The 20706-nt window shown below is 45.3% G+C and overlaps 1 protein-coding gene across 4 annotated transcripts in view; it reads left to right on the top strand.

The window, feature by feature from the left end:
• NRG1 (neuregulin 1) overlaps nucleotides 1-20706 on the top strand; it is a 261497-nt gene that overhangs the window by 116284 nt on the left and 124507 nt on the right. Inside the window, exon 1 of one of the 4 annotated variants that reach the window (XM_045021029.1) lies at nucleotides 1168-1976. The exons of 1 other annotated variant lie outside the window; for it this stretch is intronic. In XM_045021029.1, coding sequence (XP_044876964.1) covers nucleotides 1334-1976 — 643 coding nt within the window. In that variant the 5' untranslated portion in view covers nucleotides 1168-1333. Of the gene's footprint in view, nucleotides 1-1167; nucleotides 1977-20706 lie in introns of those variants that run through there. 2 more of the 4 variants (XM_045021032.1, XM_045021031.1) reach the window with 2 other exon arrangements.

Here is a 20706-nt window from a genome sequence, read left to right as displayed (position 1 = left end):
TGATTTTCTTTTAAGAATGTTAAATTTATTTCCAAAACAGAATTTAAAAAGCTGATGCAATCCCCGTCTCCATAATAACTTACAGGCAAATTTGTCAAAGATTAAAATGATTTTTTAAAAATATTAATTTCCCTAAGCTGCATCACCCTATTGTTAGAGAGTTAAAGTTATTAGATTGATTGGGAAGGAATGCTATCTCTATGCATCAGGCAGGAAGAAACTGCAGTAGAAAAGCCTACTTCCCTTGAGAGAGATCGGATATCAGACTCGCTGAGCATCGGGTCCAACCCTTAAGCCTACCATCTACACCCTCATCTCAGCTTTGTCAGATTGCTGTAATCGATTACCATCTTCTTCTGACCAAACAGTGGAAGGAAGAGAGCGAGAGAGAGCGCGCATAACTGCTGCCTGCTGCCTCCCTTTGATTTGATGGCCTTTATTCCTTCTAATTGGATAAAATAGGAAGTCACTAGCAGTCCTGTGTTGCTGGGTGTACTGATTTCACTCAAAGCAGTCCTGCAGAGGGGCGGGGGTGGGAAGAGAAAGGAGAGAGGGAAACAGACTGTGAGGGAGGAGAGGGGAAAAAAAGAGGAGGAAAGTGAGCGAGTGCTCAAGAAGGACAAAGAGGAGGGGATAGGGGGAAGAAGGGAGTTACCACCCTCCTGGCATTGCTCTTCCTTTCAAACCTCTGTGTAATGATATTGTTTGCAGTGATGCTCAGAGAGCAGGCACCTGCTGCTCTGTAATGATTCAGCCTCTTTCAGCCGTCGCTTTAACACAACAGGATGCTGTTGCTACTGTCACTGTTACCTCTGCCGCTGCTGCCGCCGTTGCTGCTGTTTCTGATTTTGCTTTTGCTTCTGCTGCATGACAATTGTTTTCTTCATCTAAGCAGACACCAGCCTCAGATGCTCAAGGTGAGGAGCCAGCCTTTCGCTTTGGGCTATTGGTTCACTTAATCCAACTATTTGTGCTTTGTTTGGTGCAGTTTCCGCCCCCCCCCACCCCTCTGCACCACCCCCCCTGCACCACCCCCCTCGGAAGAGCTGGGATGGCTTGAGAGGCATTGAAGGAATTATAAAAGTGGCCAGGAAATGGGAGCTAAATAATTACTAAGCAACTCTATTTCTTGTTTAATAGGAGAGGGTTTTTTTTTTTATTTTTATCCTCTCCCAGTTCAGATGATGTTCTTGAACCTGGACTCTCTACTGACTTCCACTGTATGATTTTTTCCAGAGTTGGGTGATTTGATTTTTCCCTGTCTCATAGTAATGGACTGTGATAGAGTTAAGGCCTTTTGGAGGTGAGCTGGTTGAGATTTTTATGCTTAAATATGTCTGAAGTATCTGCAGAGACTTTTCCCCACTCCTCGACTCAGCTGAACCCTGCTGCATCTCTCGAAGGGCTCCCAGCTGAGGACAACATGTCAGGGATGCAAACAGAGGATGGCAGGGTCCAGGCAATAGCAGGCCTTGCTGCTACTTGCTGCGTGTGCCTGGAGGCAGAGCGATTGAGGGGCTGCCTCAACTCTGAAAAGATCTGCATCGTCCCTATCCTGGCTTGCCTGCTCAGCCTGTGCCTCTGCATTGCTGGCCTCAAGTGGGTGTTTGTAGACAAAATTTTTGAGTATGACTCTCCTACCCACCTAGACCCTGGGAGGATAGGACAAGACCCAGTGATTTCAGTGGAACCTACTGCTCTGTCTGCTTGGGTGCCTTCGGTGGTGCATACCTCACCTTTCCCAGTACCGAGCCCTGAAACCAAGGTTGAAGTTACAGTGCAAGCTGATAGTTCGCTAGTGCCCTCCAAGCCTTTTCTCTTGCCTTCTCCGCATAACCGTGTCTTAGATTTTTCATTGTTGTCCTCCGCCGCACCTTCCTTCCCTCCGCCCACGCTGGAGCCTGAGGTGACAGAGACTACCACCCTTTCTCAGGCACAAACAACAGAAACTAATCCCCAAACCATTCCAAATCTTTGTAAGTAGCAGCTAATTTTTTTCTTCCACAAAGGACTTCGATTGTTCTGTATCTTTTCCTTGAATCTGACATTGCATGTTAAGTTTGAATAAACTAAGCGAGGTACAGGGGTGGATCACAAGCTCTCTGAAACTGTTGCTAAATAGACATAGTAGTTGTACCAGAAAGGATATTTTTAAAGACATATATCCTGGCCAGTTACCAAGAGGCAAGTCTTCACAAGTTATTTCATTGCATACATTATACAAAAAGATGAATCAGTTTATTTACATTTTGATTGGTATCTTTTTCATGTAATTTAGCCTGCCATTTCAGTGATCAATTTGATTTGCATATTGCTTTGAGTCCCCTATATTTGTTAATATTGTCCTGTCTCTAAAGCACTTCTGTTTCCTCTTTCCTGTCTTGCATTGCTGATAAATGCCCCTGCCATCTTCCTGAAGCAGGCAGTGAGTGCAGTGGAAAGGGCTACAGTACATTTGTAGCAGCTCTAGGCATTCCAGAGTTGTTAATGTAGCAATTACAATTATGGCTATTTTTTCATTCAGGGCTCATTACAGGGTTGTTGTTTTTTTTTCCTCCTCAAGGGTTTGATGCTTCAAAACCTTACTCATGAGTGTTGTCTCATTGATTTAGTTAGGATGACTTGGTTAAGGAGCTCATACATGTAGAATGAATTAGCCTTTTACAAATCAAGCTTCTGGAGAAATTTCTCCGTGCTCATTGTAAAACATCTAAGTAATTTCTTGCTGGAATATGATGTATTGGATGTTTCATTGTAACCTGTCAGATGGGAGCAGGTTAGGCTGGACGGCCTGTGATCTCTGTAACTCTTGTAAATGAAAAGACAGCATGCTGCTGTGCTAGAGCCCAGGCCGGATATCCACAATCGAGGTCTCCAGTGGTTAAAACTGGCAACAAATTTTGTTGTAAGCTTGCTTAGGAGAACCTCTAGTCTCCTTCCGTTGTGCCCTTCCTAACCATTGCAGGCTGATGACTTGGTGATTCATATGTACTTGGCCTCATCCTGTTTCCATTGAAACCAATGAGAGTTTTGCCACTGAATCCAGCTTTGAAGAATGCTCAGGCTCAATGGCGGCATCAAGGAGCACCATTTACTCTCCAGTAATCATCTTGGGTTAGTTATGTTTTATATTAGAATATATCATGAGCCAGATCTTCAGCTGGTGTACGTAGGATACTTCCATTGACTTGACCCATGGCCCAGTTAGTATAACGTCAAATGAAGTTCCAACGATATTGAAAGGAAAATTTAAAGACAAAAATGTATAACCCTGTGTAGCCTTTTGCCTGCTGTTAGATGGAGAGTAAATTTTCAGAGGATGAGTGTCTGATAAGAAAATATGGGTGTTCAGTCAAACAAAAGCTTTTTTTGCCTAGTTTAAGATCAGTTGGGTGACTATGGATTAAGTTATTGGGGCCAGCTTTTGCAATGATGACAAAAGGGTTTTTTTCCTCCCAGAAGTCATTAGCACAGCAACTCCTTTTTGTAGCAGTATCATCTACAAATCTCAAAAGTGTCATTAAAGGTGTGACAGATATCACTGCAGTCACCACCTCTTTGCACCTCGCAGAGTGACCTGAGAACGCCGTCCCGCTGCAATGGCTTGCGGGTGGGGATGGGGGTGGGAGGAATCAAAAGCAGCTTCTGAAAAACAACAACATACCACCCTGCAAAATTCAACATGGAAGAGCTGGTTTGTCCTCACTTGATCACTCAGAGTCTGAAGTAAATGAAAAAAGACTAGCCGGTGAGCAGCCACAGGCAACAAGCCATTCTCTGCATTCAGATCCACTCACAGCTGGGAAATAAATGGCTGTCCGGGAATTAATTTTTTTAGATAAATATCTACTAAGTATGTTAAGGGATCTGACTTCCACATAGATCTTGATAGAAAGGCAAGAGGGGGTTGGCAATTGATTTTGTTTGGTTTGCACTGAGTGGGAAAGAGTTACTGCTGCCTAAAAGCGTAAGTGTAGCAAGTTCTGAAGCTTCAAGCAGCTGCAGTTCCTTGCATCCCTGTGGAAATAAGGGTGGGAAGGCAGGTTGCACAATATCTGCCACAGAGTTCAAAGAGGCATTTGGTCCTGAGGTTTTTTAAACTGCATTTTGAACATATTTTATGTTATGCCCAGCAAAAGTTAGAGGGACAAACAAGAAACTGCACTGAAACTTTATTCTTTATGAACAGTTGTGTCAAGTATAAAATTCTGGGAATGTTGTCTCAGGAAGTAATGTCTGTAAATTGGATTGGCCTTATGGCATCTCACCCTCTCTCCTTTTCCCGGCATGACTAAGTAATTTATTCAGAAAAAGCATGTGAGCTTTCCCTTTGCATTGATAATTTTTCATCCAGGGCTAAGTAAGAGCTGTCATGGCTCCTATTCTGTGACTGACGTATCATTTCCGAACCAGACTCTTTAGTGCACTTTAGAATCCTTTTCTCCTCTTCCCTTTTCTATCTAACTCAGCATATTCTGTTTAGAGCTATACTATTCAAGGTCATAGTCTGTTGAGGGCTAATTGATTCTTCTTTATCCTGGAATCTGGGAGAGAGCAGGAGAAAGACAATCCTAGTAATTGTGTCAGCTGTGTTAGTCCCAAAACCAGTCTACCTTGTATTATTATACGTTGTGATCTCCCAGTACAGAAATAGTGCCTTTCCTCCCTTGGTGGCTCCCCATTTTAAATTGTCGTTTTTCCTTTGCTGAAACAGAGAACAGAAGCAAACATTTTTAAGTGTCCACCTGTATGAGGCATGTCAGTTTCAGCTAAATTATGTGTATGAATGTTTCATTTAGATGGGGTCTATATAATATTATGTCTCAGACATGTAGATCTTATGAATAGGAATACAGTGCAGGAACTAAATTATATTTTTTCTCTTTAAGTGCAATCCTGCAGCAATGCATCACGTACTCTAATGATTATGTTTCCATAGTCCTCTAATGGGTATGTTTTCATAATAATTGTTTTGTTTATAGCTGCATAATACCTAAACTATTCCTCCCTCCTGATAGATCTTTAAGCTGCTTTCACTTTCCATTTCCATTAAGTTCTTAAACCTATTCATGTGAGCAAAATTGATAATTTGCAAGTGAAGGTAGAGGATAAATTGTAGCTAGAAAGCTGTGGTGCTAGTCTTAAGATCTCAGTAACATTCGAGTTAGAGCCATGGGTTTTATAGCTCCTCTGGACAGCCACAGAGTCTGATTCATCACTTCCTTACACCTTGGCCTGAGTCTTTGTAGCCCTGCACTTTGCATAGTCAATTGCATCAATGCAAAGTAACCGTAAAACACTCAGATTCTGACTTTGCACTAGTGAAAAGGACAATATTAGGTGCATGCCACACTGAAATGGGCCCCATCACTCTGATTTGGTGGTATTTAACACTCCCCTTGCACGGCTGTAATTGACTGCACAAGGTGGGTCAAATTCTGCTCTCAGGTTGCATCACTTTAAATCAGAAGTAAATCCATTTTACTGGAGCAGCTTAGATTAATATATCAGCATAGCTGAGTGCATCATTTGGTGCCAGATCTGGAACCTGCCAGCAGGCTTCTTGCATGCCACTGCAGAGCTGCTTGAGCTCATCCCAGGCAGGCTCAGCCTACACGGCTCCTTTGTCTTTTTATCTTTTCGTTTTTGTTTTCCTCCGTCAGTTCAGGTGATTTAGTCTCTTCTGACATTTCTGCCACTTGAGACGCCTGGTTTGACAGTTCTGGATGAACAAGCTTGGCTTGTTTAGCCTAACCAAAAGAAGGCTGAGGGGGGATATGATTGCTCTTTATAAATATATCAGAGGGATTAATATTACGGAGGGAGAGGAATTATTTAAGATTAGTACCAATGTGGACACAAGAACAAATGGATATAAACTGGACACTAGGAAGTTTAGACTTGAAATTAGACGTAGGTTTCTAACCATCAGAGGAGTGAAGTTCTGGAACAGCCTTCCAAGGGGAGTAGTGGGGGCAAAAGACATATCTGGCTTTAAGACTAAGCTTGATAAGTTTATGGAGGGGATGGTATGATGGGATAGCCTAATGTTGGCAATTAATTTGGCAATTGATCTTTGATTATCAGCAGGTAAATATGCCCAGTGGTATGTGATGGGATGTTAGATGGGTTGGGATCTGAGTTACTACAGAGAATTCTTTCCTGGGTGCTGGCTGGTGAGTCTTGCCCACATGCTCAGGGTTTAGCTGATCGCCATATTTGGGGTCGGGAAGGAATTTTCCTCCAGGGCAGATTGGCAGAGGCGCTGGAGGTTTTTCACCTTCCTCTGCAGCATGGGGCACGGGTCACTTTCTGGAGGATTCTCTGCAGCTTGAGGTCTTCAAACTGCAATTTGGGGACTTCGATAACTCAGACATAGGCTAGGGGTTTGTTATAGAAGTGGATGGGTGGGATTCTGTGGCCTGCATTGTGCAGGAGGTCAGACTAGATGATCATAATGGTCCCTTCTGACCTTAAAGTCTATGAGTCTATGAGTAAGTGCTGCCTCACTGTGACTAAAAACCTGGGCTCCTCCTGGCAGAATGGCTCTTCCTTGTGTCTCCACTCATACACACTGAGCTGGCATAGCCAAGTGGTCAGCCTATGGAACTAAGTCTCCTGAATTCTAATGTTAGCTCTGCCAGTGACTATCCCTATGAGCAAACGACCCCTCGCTTCCTCAGTTTCTCCATTTGTAAAATGAGGATGATGATATGTCCCTATCTCCCAGGGGTTAGCTGGTGCTTGCACTGTGCATTAAAGATGGAAAGCTGTACGTATTGCTGTTACTGGTCTGCCCTTGGCTTTGACAGCTCTTCTGATTTTCATTTCTCTGATTTCTGCCTCATGTTTTACTTGTCTCCCCTTTTTCTTCCTTTGCTCAGGAGAAGTGTCAGCAAAATGATTATTTTCAGTGTTCAGGCCATTAAAAAGCCATCTTGGACTTGAGAACAGGACCATTTAGCTCAAAAATAATCCTCTTTCCACTCAAAATAATTGATGCACCATGGCATAATTTCTGATCTAAATGGGCCTATTTTAGGGTTTGGAAAAAAATGAAGGGAAAACTTGACGTTTAAGTGGCTTTACATCACATTGTCAGTATTTTCCACATTTCTGCTCCTTACCCTGGGTTCTGTGCCCTTAATTCTTCTTTTTTTGCTGCCTCCTTCACCTCTTCTCATTTTCCTTATTGGCTCTTATACCTCTGCATTTGAGTTTTCTTCTTCACCTGCTCTCTCCTCTCTGTCTCAAACCCACCTCCCGCCCCACACACACCACCACCTTTTGCTTTCCTTATGCAGTGGTTTCCACCGTGCAGGGATTATGTCATGTCACAGGCCTGGGTGTGCTATTCCTTTCTCTTTCTCTGCTCGTGCAAGTTGGGGAATGCTTTTTGGGGTCTGTCTACACTGCAGCTGGACACCTGCAGCTGAATCGGGATCGCAGAGTTTGGATGAGGGGCTGTTTAATTGCAATGTAATTTCATTTAAAATGAAGCTTCTTATACATTTTAAAAACCTTATTTACTTTACGTACAACAATAGTTTAGTTATATATTATAGACTTATAGAAAGAGACCTTCTAAAAACGTTAAAATGTAAGACTGGCACGTGAAACCTTAAATTACAGTGAATAAATGAAGACTCAGCACACCACTTCTGAAAGGTTGCCGATCCTTGGGTTACATCCTACACCTCTGGAAAAATGACCAAGGGTCCCAGCGAAAAAGTGTTCAAAAGGGTCCCCAAACCCACAATGCAATAGCGAGACATTGGCTGGCTGCCTAGCTTTGTAAATCCTGAGAGATGTAGCTGGGCCTCTGTTAAGCAGGTTTGGTTAAGGATATTCCCGGATACTGAGCCCTCCAATCTTTGTGTATTCCTAAAGCGCTGTCACTGGAGTATCCAAGTGCTGAGAGGAGCTTTACCCGTGTGTAATCAAGGTAATAATACCCAGAATACAACAGGGCTGTAATGTACAAGCACACATGCGTGTGTGTGAAACAGGGGTGGGGTGCCATAAATGTGGATCGTTCATATTAGCTACAAGTAGCAGGGCCATGAATGAAGTATTCAGGTCTTCCAAAACATGCAATAATAAAATCTTTATAGCACCATATAGGATCACACATTTTATTCATTTTGTGTAGTTTTGGTTCTTTTTTTTAGTTTCTTGCTCCCATTTTTCCCCTTTTAATGAAATAAATTAATTGAAAAACAATTATTCAGTTTGTATGTGCAGAAGGCTAAATTGACCCCCCCCCCCCCCCCCCCCCCCCCCCCCCCCCCCCCCCCCCCCCCCCCCCCCCCCCCCCCCCCCCAAAGTCACTGGACTGTAGCTGTAGTAACTCAGGGCAGTGCTTGACTCAATATTTGGTTACGTAAAGCTCATAACATTCAAATGTAGCCATTTCTAAAGCCTTTGCTTCTAAAAATGCTCTGGCTTTTTCAGAGTGAAGTGATTGCAATTACCCATTTTTTAGTTTGTTGGGGCTGCTTTTGTTTATAATTTCTTGATCTGAACATTTCTTTGTAAGCCTCCTTTGTCATTGAAAATTAGGTATCTGCTCTTACCGTGGAGAACTTCAATAATCTTTGTCTCTTTATATATGTATATAGCCATGTATATTTGTTATATGAATGCATATATAAATGTACAATCTGTAAGTATATATGTAAGTATGTATTCATCATGGTTTCCTGGCTGGGGCCGAAGCACGTCATTAGTTTCTGATCAATGGGGAGAACTGCTTAAAAACTGGGGGCATGATAAGGCCCTAAGTTTGGATTGTCACTGCAGGGGACTTGGATTATTATCTTTCTGCACCTATTGTACTTTTAAGTTCACTATTATATTTGCAGGTTGCATTGCAGACGATATTCTTTGGCTCTAAAAAGGGATATGCTACTTTCCCAGCAGTAGACAAGACGGCATAATTTGGCTCAGATCACATTAACATGTATTTGTGCATTTACTCTGCGACATGGAGCTGGAATGATATAAATGAAGCCTTCTACGTTTGATCATTTGCAGTCCTGCTAATGGAAATGCAATAGATTTGCTGCAGAAACCCAAGTCTGAATCAATATCGATTCAATGAGGCAGCTGGTTCAGGGAAAGATCATATGATAGCAATCTACAGCAGACAGCACCTGAGCAGAGGCCACTCTGGCTGTATGGCGGAAAAGGGCAGACAGGCCTGACAAAGCAGCATGGCAGGTGATGAAGGGCTTCCTGTAGGAAAAGCATATTTTATCAAGGTCATAGAGGTGTTAGGAGAAAAGGCTTCATAGATTTATTGGTTGTGATTGTAGGTACTGTACTGTTTCTGGGTGCAGGTGAAATATTTCTTTGGGGAGTCCTGGTCAGTTTATGGAAGCTGTATCTATTCTGAGAAGAAACTATGCAAAGTGAAGAAGGAAGCATTTAGGCTCAGTCCTCAGCAGGCAGAAAGCTCCCCAAAGGTGCAAATGACACAGGAGATTCCTTGGGTAGCACAAAACTGATGTAACTGACCTGTGCTAACTGCGCTCCCTGCTCCATGCAGGCAGGGGCGGCTCCAGGCCCCAGCACGCCAAGCACGTGCTTGGGGCGGCATACCACGGGGGGCGCTCTGCCGGTCGCCGGGAGGGCAGCAGGCAGGCGGCCTTTGGCGGCTTGCCTGCGGAGGGTCCACTGGTCCCGCGGCTCCAGTGGACCTCCCGCAGGTGTGCCTGCGGAGGGTCCGCTGGTCCCGTGGCTTCTGTGGAGCCGCGGGACTAGTGGACCCTCCACAGACGCCCCTGTGGGAGGTCCACCGGAGCCGCGGGACCGGCGAGCAGCAGAGCGCCCCCCGCAGCATGCCGCCGTGCTTGGGGCGGCAAAATGTCTAGAGCCGCCCCTGCATGCAGGGGCTGTGTCAGAGACACAAGGGGATTATCAGGAGCAGATTGGGACAGGACTGAATGTGTGGCATAGTGGCTGACTGCCTCTGGCATAATTTAGAGCAGCTCAGAGGGTTACAGTGACACTAGATGTAATTTCAGTCCCCCGACCAGCCCAGAATAAGGGAAGAGAAAAGGTGGCAAAAAGCTACCACCTCCCCTTTGAGTTCTATTTTACATTATTACAGTCAACTAGTTCATAGTATTTCCTGTTTAAATGAAATAAAACTTTTCCATGTATGATTCTTTTTCTTACTATACTCTGTCCTGGAACAGGCTGGCAAAGGATTCTGAAGACTCAGATGGGTATTGTATTTTTGGCAGTGCATGTTTTTCTTCCGTTTTTAAGATGAAAAGAAATCAGTCATGGCTTGGTAGTTGCGTGATGCCAGGTAATGCATATGAAGCTATGATTTTCAGTATGATTAGTGACATGGTTAAGTTTTGCTCTGGAGTTCCTGAAAAAGATGAATTTTATACTTTTACCAGTCAATTAATTCTTCAGATTAGACACATCAAAGGGGTAAAAGACATCAGGCACATTCAAAAGCCTCTCTGAATGCAAAAGAAACCACCAACCATATAAAAAGAAATGACTTGACTCTTCTAAGGTGTTGATTAAAGTCAACATGAAGGTGCCAGAATTAGATTCAGTAAGAGAGCACCTCACAACTTTAAGTGCCTTTGTTATTTTGGCTATGGTAATTCAGTGTCTGCAGCCCAGGGTGACCAGACAGCAAATGTGAAAAATCAGGACAGGGGTGGGGGGTAATAGGAGCCTATATAAGAAAAAGACCCCAAAATCAGGACTGTCCCTATAAAATTGGGACATCTGGTTACCCTTAGGGGGGAGGAATAGCTCAGTGGTTTGAGCATTGGTCTGCTAAACTCAGGGTTGTGAGTTCAATCCTCAAGGGGGCCATTGAGGGGTCTAGGGCAAAAATCTGTCTGGGGATTGGTCCTGCTTTAAGCAGAGGGTTGGACTAGATCTCCTGAGGTCCCTTCCAACTCTGGTATTCTATGATTCTACTGCAGCCTTAGTAGACACACTGGCCTGAATTCAGTAATACTAAAAGCCTTTTCTGCCATTCTGGCAAAAATAATGTAACACCCTCTCTAAGGCCTGTGAACATCACCAGAGCACTATCAAGGGGCCTTTGTATAGCTGAGAATTGGGCCCCCATACTCATAGCCCTCTGTGTGCTCTGCCTATTCTAGGAAGTGGTACCACTTTGCTCACAGATGTAGCTTGTTTGTCAGTGGAAGTTTTTGAAGACATCCACCATAGGAAATGCAGGATTGTCCTCTACAATATAATGTGTAGGGATCTGACCGATCTAACTTTAAGTGTCCTGAACAAGGGGTCTTCCATCAGCTTCCTTGGGCAGTTATTCCCCACATCTCACATTCTAGGCTTTCTTGCTGTACTTTTATTTGCTGCAGTTCATATACACACGCTTCCAGGAGTGTTAGACATGCTTCCAGTACCATTAAACAATGTAAGTTGTGGGTGGCTTGTGTAGTTGTGGTATGGGAGGGATGGAAGGCATTGTAGTTTCTGGGTGATGAATGGGTTTCCTAGGTGAGTATTTTGTTAGGGAGAGGATAGGAATGAAAGAGGAGGGCATGAGAAGGACTGAAAGAGGCTTGGGGTCACTTAGGCACAGAGGACAGCAGGAGAGAAGTCCCCTTCTGCCTCCTGTGGATGGACAAGTGAGAGATGGACAGGAAAAGCTTTGGCATTTTAAGATGTTGGCAAATAGAGAAGAGACAATGAGCCTGGGAGAAGTGAGGGAAGACAGGTTTGTCCCCTCTCCCTTGTAAAAGAAAGCAGGCAGGATCTGACCCTCGGTCCCGCAGATAGACATCACTATCAAGGCATGATACCCTGAGATCAGCAGGGCCGCCCAGAGGATTCCGGGGGCCTGGGGTCTTCGGCAGCGGGGGGCCCTTCCGTTCCGGGGACCGCCAGCGAAGTGCCCCCAAAACCCGCGGCGGGGCCCCCCCGCCGCCGAATTACCGCCGAAGCGGGACCCGCCGCTGAAGTGCAGCCCGGTCTTCGGTGGTAATTCGGCAGTGGGGGGCCCTGCCGCGGGTCTTCGGGGCACTTCGCTGGCGGGGCCCGGAACGGAAGGGCCCCCCGCCGCCGAATTGCCGCCGAAGACCGAGCTGAACTTCGGCGGCGGGTCCCGCTTCGGCAGTAATTCGCAGGCGGGGGGTCCGTCCGCCCCGGAGCGGAAGGACCCCCCGCCGGTGAAGACCGGGAGCGGAAGAAGCTCCTGCGCCCGGCCCCGCAAGAGTTTTCCGGGGCCCCCGGAGCGAGTGAAGGACCCCGCTCCAGGGGCCCCGAAAAACTCTCGTGGGGGCCCCTGTGGGGCCCGGGGCCTGGGGCAAATTACCCCTCTTGCCCCCCCCTCTGGGCGGCCCTGGAGATCAGTGCAGGGCTCTTTGCCCCTGCAGCAGCCTTGGCCCCGCTCCTTAGGATTCCCATGGCCACAGCTGGCTCCAGGACATTCTGCAAAGGGGCCCAGATGTAAAAGCAATATGTTCTCTGGCTGTACTGTGAGTCTGAGAGATTCTCTGCTGGGCACCCTCGAAATGAAGGGAAGAGGCCCAGCCTCCCCGGCCTCTGCTACCGCATGCCCCCTTCATCCCAGGCCTGCCCACTGCAGCCATTAGGTGGATCCTGGGACCCATGAACAGCATCTCCACTGCAGAAGAAAGTGACCCCACAGTGGCCCCTTCTGCCTGCAGATCAGAGCACCAGGTAGCTCGTTATTATTAACCCCTTCCTGTCCTTTCATTTGAAAGTTGTTATGCTTTCTGGATGCCACCTCACCAAGTTTCACAAATTCAACCATTCTTTTGTGTCCAGACCTGCTTCGATTCACTTACAGTGCTAATAGACGTTTGCAAGTTACCAATAACAGTAGCCTTCAGCCATGTAATTTTAGTGATATATGACTGTCTACATATATTCTGTTAGTGCAAAGAAAGGCCTTATTTCAAATTCAAAGAGACAATCAATATGGTAGTGCACAGAGTCTATTCTTCAAAGCTAGTTAACTGAATGATACCATATAATTCCCCCTTTGCTTTATAAAACAGTCTGTGGCCAATAAAGCCAATATATGGGCTGTTGAACAAACAGGTCCAAGTATATGGCTGGCAACTTCTCCGGCCATTCTTTCTTGCTGGCTTCAAACTTTTAAATTGACCCTGCCATGGAGATTAATGAAGGTTTCTTTGGATCGGTAGGTTGCTCAGTAACTTTATCATTTTACTAATTGCCGGTAATCAGCAGTTTTCCATTTGCCGCATTCCCCTTATGCCACTGTGAAATCTGAAAGCAGAGTTTTCTTTTTTGCTGTGAGTGGAGGCAGACTAGTGGTAACAAGCTCAGGAAGTAGAACGCTGTAGTAGTAGCCGTGGTTTCAGATGAAATATAAAAGCACGTATGTTCCTAAGTGGGGAGGTTAGTTGGTCAAAGAAGGACTTGGTAACATGGGGGCAGAGGAGAAAGAAAAGGAACATTTATTTTTCTTATGTGCTGTACTAAGACTTGACAAATGTGGAGTCTCAATAAGTCACAGTTCAAAAAGCCATGTATAATGTAAATAGAGTTGTTGCCGTTAGAAAGTTAACATGTGCCAACGATCCAGTTATGCCCTCTCCTTAGAATGGAAAATCATAGTGGTGACTGTTAGTGAATTCTGACCCATTATGCTGGTAAATATCTGCTGTTGATTTAATTTCCTATATTTTATTTTTTTCCTATAATATTCTCCACTTTAATTGGATAGTAATATACATCCTATTGGCCATTATCCCGCCAATCGTCTTGTGTGCTATTTTAATTGGGTGAACTTTTTGTATTGAATACCCAACTGGGGGCCCAGCGTTGCTTTTGTGTGACAGCTGCATGGTACTGAACTCAAGTTCATTACAGGAAGGTACAATGAATATTTGCGGAGTGATTTTTTTCTACAAGGATCACCTGAGGACAGTGTATGAGTTCTAGCCGAAAAATTAGAAGAGAGCTACAAGGATAATTCAAGGCCTGGAAAACCTACTTGGGAAAGACTTGACAAGTTCAATCTAGTTTATCCAAGACAAGGTTAAGAGGTGACTTGATTACAATCCAAAAGTACCTAAGTGAAGAGAAGATTTCAAATAGCATAACAAGAACCAGTGGCTGGAAGCTTAAGCTAGAAATGCATGCTAGAAATAAGCCATAAACTTTTAACAGTGAGGGTAATTAAGTCATGGAACAGTTTACCAAGGGATGTGGTAGATTCTCTAGCACTTGGAATATTTAAAACAAGACCGGATGTCTTTCTAAAAGGGATGATGTACTTCAACCATAAAATACGAACTTGATGTGGGAATCACTGCGTGAAATTCTCTGCCTTGTGTTGTGCAGGAGGTCAGACTAGATGATTATCATAGTCCCATCTGGCCTTGAAAATTATGACTCTACAGTGATCTTCTGGAAGTTGACTTCTCTCCTTTGCTCTGATATTTCAGACCATGTAGATATGATGGTGGCAGTGTCTGGGGACACTTTTCATTTGTTAGTAACAGTAAACATAAACCAAACCATGACAGCAATATTTTCGAAATGTACGTGGACGATAGTAGCTGCGTTGTTTGGGACTGAATGTGATCCACTGACCGGTGTTAAGTTATTAAGATAGAATAAAGGCAGAATTCAAAAGGAAGCATGTGGAGAATGGGTGGAGCAGAGAAACAATTTCCCTCTTAGTGCTAGTAATGTTAGTATTAGTAACCCACTAGCACCTTGAGGTGGCACCAGATGCAGTCGGGGCTCTAGCATGTTAGGCTCGGTATACATAATAGTAGCCTGCTCTCCTATAGCTTATGTAATGAGAGAGACTTGCTGCCCCAAAGAGCTTATAATCTAAATAGACAAACCACACAAACAGGTGGGAGGGGAAGCAGGTGACATGATTTGCCCAAGGTCACCCAGTACATCATTGTCAGAGATGGGACTAGAACCCAGGTCTCCTGACTCCCAAGCCAGTGCCCTATCCCTTGGACCACACTTTCCTTCTCTGGCTTTTTATTATTAGTGAAATTTTGCATGAGAACAGGCTCTTTTTGTCTTCAGCATCATTGGCGTCTCATTCCTGGCCCGAAATACCCATTCTGTTCCTGTGACGTGGCAGTGTGTGCTGCGGCCGTGATTGCGAGGTAACCGTTGGAGGACTACGGCTGCGTATGGAGTGAGAGCCGCGTCACCCACATACAGCCTGAGTGCTGGCGCGCTATGTGAGTGACGTGAAGGGCTGAGGAGAAAGTGAAATTCACCACTCCCAGGTTTGGCACGGAGCACGGGATGGTCGCACAGCTCGTCTGTGGTCACTGCTCCACCCTCTAGCTCTATGTCAGTGTAGATCTTTGTGGAGGGAGCGTGCAGACCCTTTCTGGAGCAGTACGTGGTTCCTTGTGTGCAGTGTTTAGATCAGTGTTTCTCAAATGCGGCCACCAAAGGCTTTTCTTGCAGCCACAGCCTCCTGGGCAGTGATGGGGGTCAGCAGCAGTGGCCCTCCCCCTGGGGCTGCCAGCAGGGATTGGGCCCTGCCCTCTTCTTCAGCCACAAATGCCAGAGGAGCAGGCAGCTGGTGTGAGTTCCCCACCTTCCCAAGGGTACTGGGGCTCGGGCTTCCGGCTTCAGCCTTGGGATGGCAGGCGCCAGGCTCCAGCCACAGGGCTTCAGGCTCCATCCCTCAGCCAGGAGGCTTCGGGCTCCAGCCCTGGGCTCACCCCTCACCCCCATTGCCCCTGGCCTCCCTACCCACCTCTCCATCCAGGGCTTAATTTGTCCCCCGGCTTTCCAGAGCTGCGTAAGTCTGCTGTGAAAAGCGATGTTTGTTCATATCACTTTTCACTGCCTCCCAGGTAGCTCCTAAGTCTGCTGTGAAAAGTGCTACATATAATATACATGTATCAGTTTTCACAGCAGCAGCCTTACTAGCTAGCAAATCTAAAAAAGAGCAGCCTAAAAGGCAAAAGAAACAATAAAATAGACAGGAATGTGCAAAGCACCTTATTTTGTTTGTATTCTGTTTAGGTCCAGTAAAAAACAGACAACTGTACATTATTTTTATTACTGAGTCCGCAAAAAAACCCTACATAAATAAATGACAATGATTTGGACATGTATCTGTGCATATTTATTTGTTTTTTCCTAAGGTTAATTAGGTACTTGGTCCTGCTAGTGAAGGCAGCTTGAGAATAGAGTATTCTATAATATTGCAACTTTTGTATGGAAAGGGACCCCAAAATTGCATTGCCCCAGGCTCCCTGAATCCTCTGGGCAGCGCTGGGTGTCTATCCATGTATAGTATTTTAGGCAAAATTGTTACAGTGAGATGTATCTATCTCATTCCCTGGAGATAGCTATGTGCAAAATTCACCTGGGGCATTGAACTCCTGCTGGTGGCCACACTCTAGGCCACCAAAAACTTTCTTGGGATAACCCCAATTTAGATGATGTGGAGGGTGTTGTACAGCCTTCAATGCCCCAGGTGAATTTTGCACATAGCTATCTCCAGGGAATGAGATAGATACATCATTGCCTCGACAATGAACATGGGTCAGTGTTTTCCATGAGGCCTCAGCGGAGCAGTATGGGAACTTTGTGAAATGGAAAGACCTGTACAGCTGGATCAAACCCATGCACTTGTAATCGTCTCTTGGACAATGCTCTTTTCTTGCTGGAGAGGGAAAGATGGAGGATCAGTAGGGCCCTACCAAATTCACAGCCATGAAAAATGCATCACAGACCATGAAATCTGGTCTCCCCCCATGAAATCTGGTCTTTTGTGTGCTTTTACCCTACAGTATACAGATTTAACGGGGGAGACCAGCCTTTCTCAAACTGGGGGGCCCGGCCCAAAAGGGAGTTGTGGGGTCACAAGGTAATTTTGGTGGGCGGCGCAGTATTGCCACCCTTACTTCTATGCTGCCTTCAGAGCTGGGCAGCTGGAGAGCAGCGGCTGTGGCTGCACACCCAGCTCTGACGGCGGTGCCGCCACCAGCAGCAGCGCCAAAATAAGCAGGGGCGGCTCTAGGAATTCGGCCGCCCCAAGCACGCAGGGGGCGCGCTGCCGGTCCCGCGGCTCCAGGAGACCTCTTCCAGACGCGCCTGCGGAGGGTGTGCTGGCAGGGCGGCAGGCGGCTCCGGTGGACCTTCCGCAGTCATGCCTACGGGAGGTCCACCCGAGCCGCGGGACCAGCGCACCCTCCGCAGGCATGCCTGCGGGAGGTCCGCTGGTCCCGCGGCTCCGGTGGACCTCCTGCAGGCATGACTACGGAAGGTCCGCCGGAGCCGCCTGCCACCCTGCCAGCAAAATGCCGCCCCAAGCGCGCGCTTGGGGCGCTGGGGTCTGGAGCCGGCCCTGGAAATAAGGGTAGCAGTACCGCAACCACCCCCTACAATAACCTTGCGACCCACCCACAAATCTTTTTGAGCCAAGACCCCTACAATTACAACACATGAAATGTATGATTTTTAAAATCCTATGACTGTAAAATTGACCGAAATGCACTATGAATTTTTAGGGCCCTAATAATCAGTGAAGATGGTAACGAATAGCCCAATGGTGCTTTAATTATCATGGATAAAATGGCCCACAGTTCCTACCCATGTAAAGTTTATTTCCTTGTAATGGGAGGATTAATGCACTAATATAACTTAGAAGAAGCCATTGAAAAGTCAGAATTTGTTAACTGTCACCACACGGGTACCACACATTTTCTATTCCAAGTAAAGCTGAGGTAAAATCCAACTGTACTGTCTGGTAACTGTAGGCAAATGCAGACTTTTTAATTCTGAATAATGTAAACTACTCTTTATTTCAGTGCTGACTCCAGTTTGCATTGTAAAATAATGCACTTCAGCTGCAAACCTGCTTTTTCATAATAGAGCGCAGCATTCACAGTGTCCTCTACCTTTCCAGTTATAGCTGGGCCTCGGATGTTAAGGAACAAGCAGAACCCCCCATAACACCATCCAGAGGCTAATATCTCTTTTGCTAATGTCAAGTACAGCAAGTTCCTTTCCGATCAGTGGTTTGCATGGTGAATATAGATGACATATCAGAGGGGTGCTCAGAAGAGGGGCTGATCTAAGAAATGGTATTTTGTGATGAGTGCAGTGGGAGACTGCGGCTTAGATTTTTGCATTTTAGAATCTCCATCTGTTCTTCTTCCTGTCCCCTATTAGCTTAACAAATGCAAAGTAGATGAAAAACTGGTTGCCTTTTAAAATTCAGTAACTGTTCTGGGACCAGCCTGTGGAAAGAGCTGGTGAAGGCAATGGTCAATGTGAAAGGTTGGCTTTTGATACATTTCTTGTTCAATGAAGGAAAAAAAACCTTTAGTCAAAAGGGAGCTAAGAAATGGCCCAATACCTATGTTAATTTGCAAGCAAAGCTTTAGAGCCCTCTATCCCTTTGCGAGCTTCCATTCTGATAACACAAATTATCTCAGCCCAGAGGGCTCAGGGCAGCCGGTGCTTCATTTTCTTGCACTGAACTTGTCCATGCTCTTAGCTTCAGACACATGCCACTTGATATTTTCAGTGTACACAGACCTGGTGATCTGCTCTTCCATACAGTTGAATACAGTACAGGATTTTTGAATTATGCATAAGCCCATAATATAGACGACAGCACTCCATAGCTACTATTTGGGGTGATGATGGGCGGAAGAGAAAAGCAAAGTAATATACTGCCACTTTTCATTTTTTATGTGTTAGCTGGGTTAAAAGCAATCCTCGAATTGTACCATTTTTTTCCCCTGCCTGACTATTTAATCACCTGAGAGAGCACCAGCTAGAGTTTTGTGGTAAGATTTATTAGGCTCCGAACTGTCAGCAAAGTGCTTCCTTCAGTCGACCATTGGGAAGGAGCCCAGATTAGACCGTTAATGGGCTTCAGTCTGGAAAAATTAGTGACTGATTGAAATGTCACAGTAGCGCTGGCCCTTTGGGCTTGTGCGCTAAATGGTACTGAGTTCCTGGAGAGATTGTTCATGCTAGGGATGTTCTTGAGCTGCTTGCTATCTGCCCCAAATGCAGGATGATAAAAATGCTTTTTCTTTTTCCTTGCAAACAGAAGCCTTGTCGCGTTTGCTCTGCGCAGGTGGAGGATCTTGCTGCAGCTGTTGTGAAGTTTTATCCTGCATCTCAGCTATGACAGTTCTTGTGGTGGTGCTATAGTGTGTGTGGCATTATTTTATTATTTATTATTTGTACTGTGGTAGCAACTAGGAGCCTACTCATGGACCAGGACCTGATGGTGCCAGGTGCTGTACAAACCAAACAAAAAGACAGTCCTCATCCCACAGAGCTTGCCTTATGCTGCTGACTAATGTTCAAATTTGAAAACAAATAACTACTATTTTTTAATTAAAATGACAAATTACCAGTGAATTCTATTACAGTGTTAACAAGAACCTACTGGTGAATCTTTGTTTAAAGGAACCACTTGTCTCATTCCAGGCTCTGCTGCTTTTCTTGTCAGTTTCATACCAAGAAAGAGGATGGGACTGGTGTGGGGGGGGGTGCAGGATGAAAAGTCGTTTTTAAGCAATGCACAAAATTTGACATTAAATAATAATACTTTGCACTTCCATCCAAGAAGTTTAAATATTTATACTATTATTAGTGAGGTGACCCTCATAACAACCTGATGAGGTAGGTAAGCGTTGTTATCATCCTCCCTGTCTTACAGATCGGGAAGATGAAGGACAGAGAGATTGTGCCAAACATATGCAAAAGTTTCCCCTCGCGTTGGGTGTCCAGACTGAGATACATAGGGCCTGATTTTCAGAGTTGCTGAGCAGAAACAAGTCTAATTGCCCAAATTTACTAAAAGCGTCAATCAAGTGACTTGGCCATAGGTACCTGGAAGTCTGTGGCAGAGCTGGGAACAAACCCTAGATCTCTTGGCTCACAGTTCTATACCTCAACCATAAGACCAGCCTTCCTCCCTTTACAACATGCCATTGATGAGTTGAAAACATAAACTAAATGGCCAAAAAATTGCCAGTCATAAATATTCATTACAGTTGCCAAAAGCACTCTGAAATTAGGAAAAATCATGAATCCAGAAATTTTCTCTGGTAGAAAATTGTTAATGTTTAGTAACTAGCTAGGAAGCAGGGCTTCGCTATATTGTTAGGGAATGTTCTGACAGCCCAAATGACTCCAAAATGGGCTAAATGAGTGAGAGCAAAATCAGACCCTGACATTTTGAGGTAAGCTGTTTTCTGTTGCTGCCTCATTGGCCTTTTAAGGCAATAGATTGTTTGCTAACAGCTTCCTTCAGAGAAAAATGGTGCAGTCCATTGACATTTTGTAAAGATTCATTCAAGGCCCACGTAAGGGACAGTTTTGTCCTCCAGAGCCCAGCTCAGCTGGTCGGGGATGTGCTAGGGGAAAGTCTTAGCCCAGGCTGGTGAGGAGTCGCATGCAGGAGAAGAGAGTCAGGGAGATTTTGAAAGCCATAAATGCTCTCTGGGGATCAAGGAGACAGGGAAGGGGAACTGACTGGTTGAGCTTTGTAATCCTCATAGCTGCTCCTCAGCCCTGACCTAGAGAATCCTTTAGCTTTGCCCTTGACTGTTGTCATTCTGCTTATCAATTGCAAGTCATTGCTAGGCTCCAACCATGCTGCCCTCTGGCATGTAGGTGGGGAAAGCCAGAAACAATCCTTTCTTCTCCTGCGTCCATCTGCATCCTCCCACTTCA

The sequence above is a fragment of the Mauremys mutica genome, chromosome 6 (assembly GCF_020497125.1).
Source record: "Mauremys mutica isolate MM-2020 ecotype Southern chromosome 6, ASM2049712v1, whole genome shotgun sequence".
Taxonomy (NCBI): Eukaryota; Metazoa; Chordata; order Testudines; family Geoemydidae; genus Mauremys; species Mauremys mutica.
Note: the sequence above shows the minus strand (reverse complement) of the source record. Positions and strands in the feature narration are given on the sequence as shown.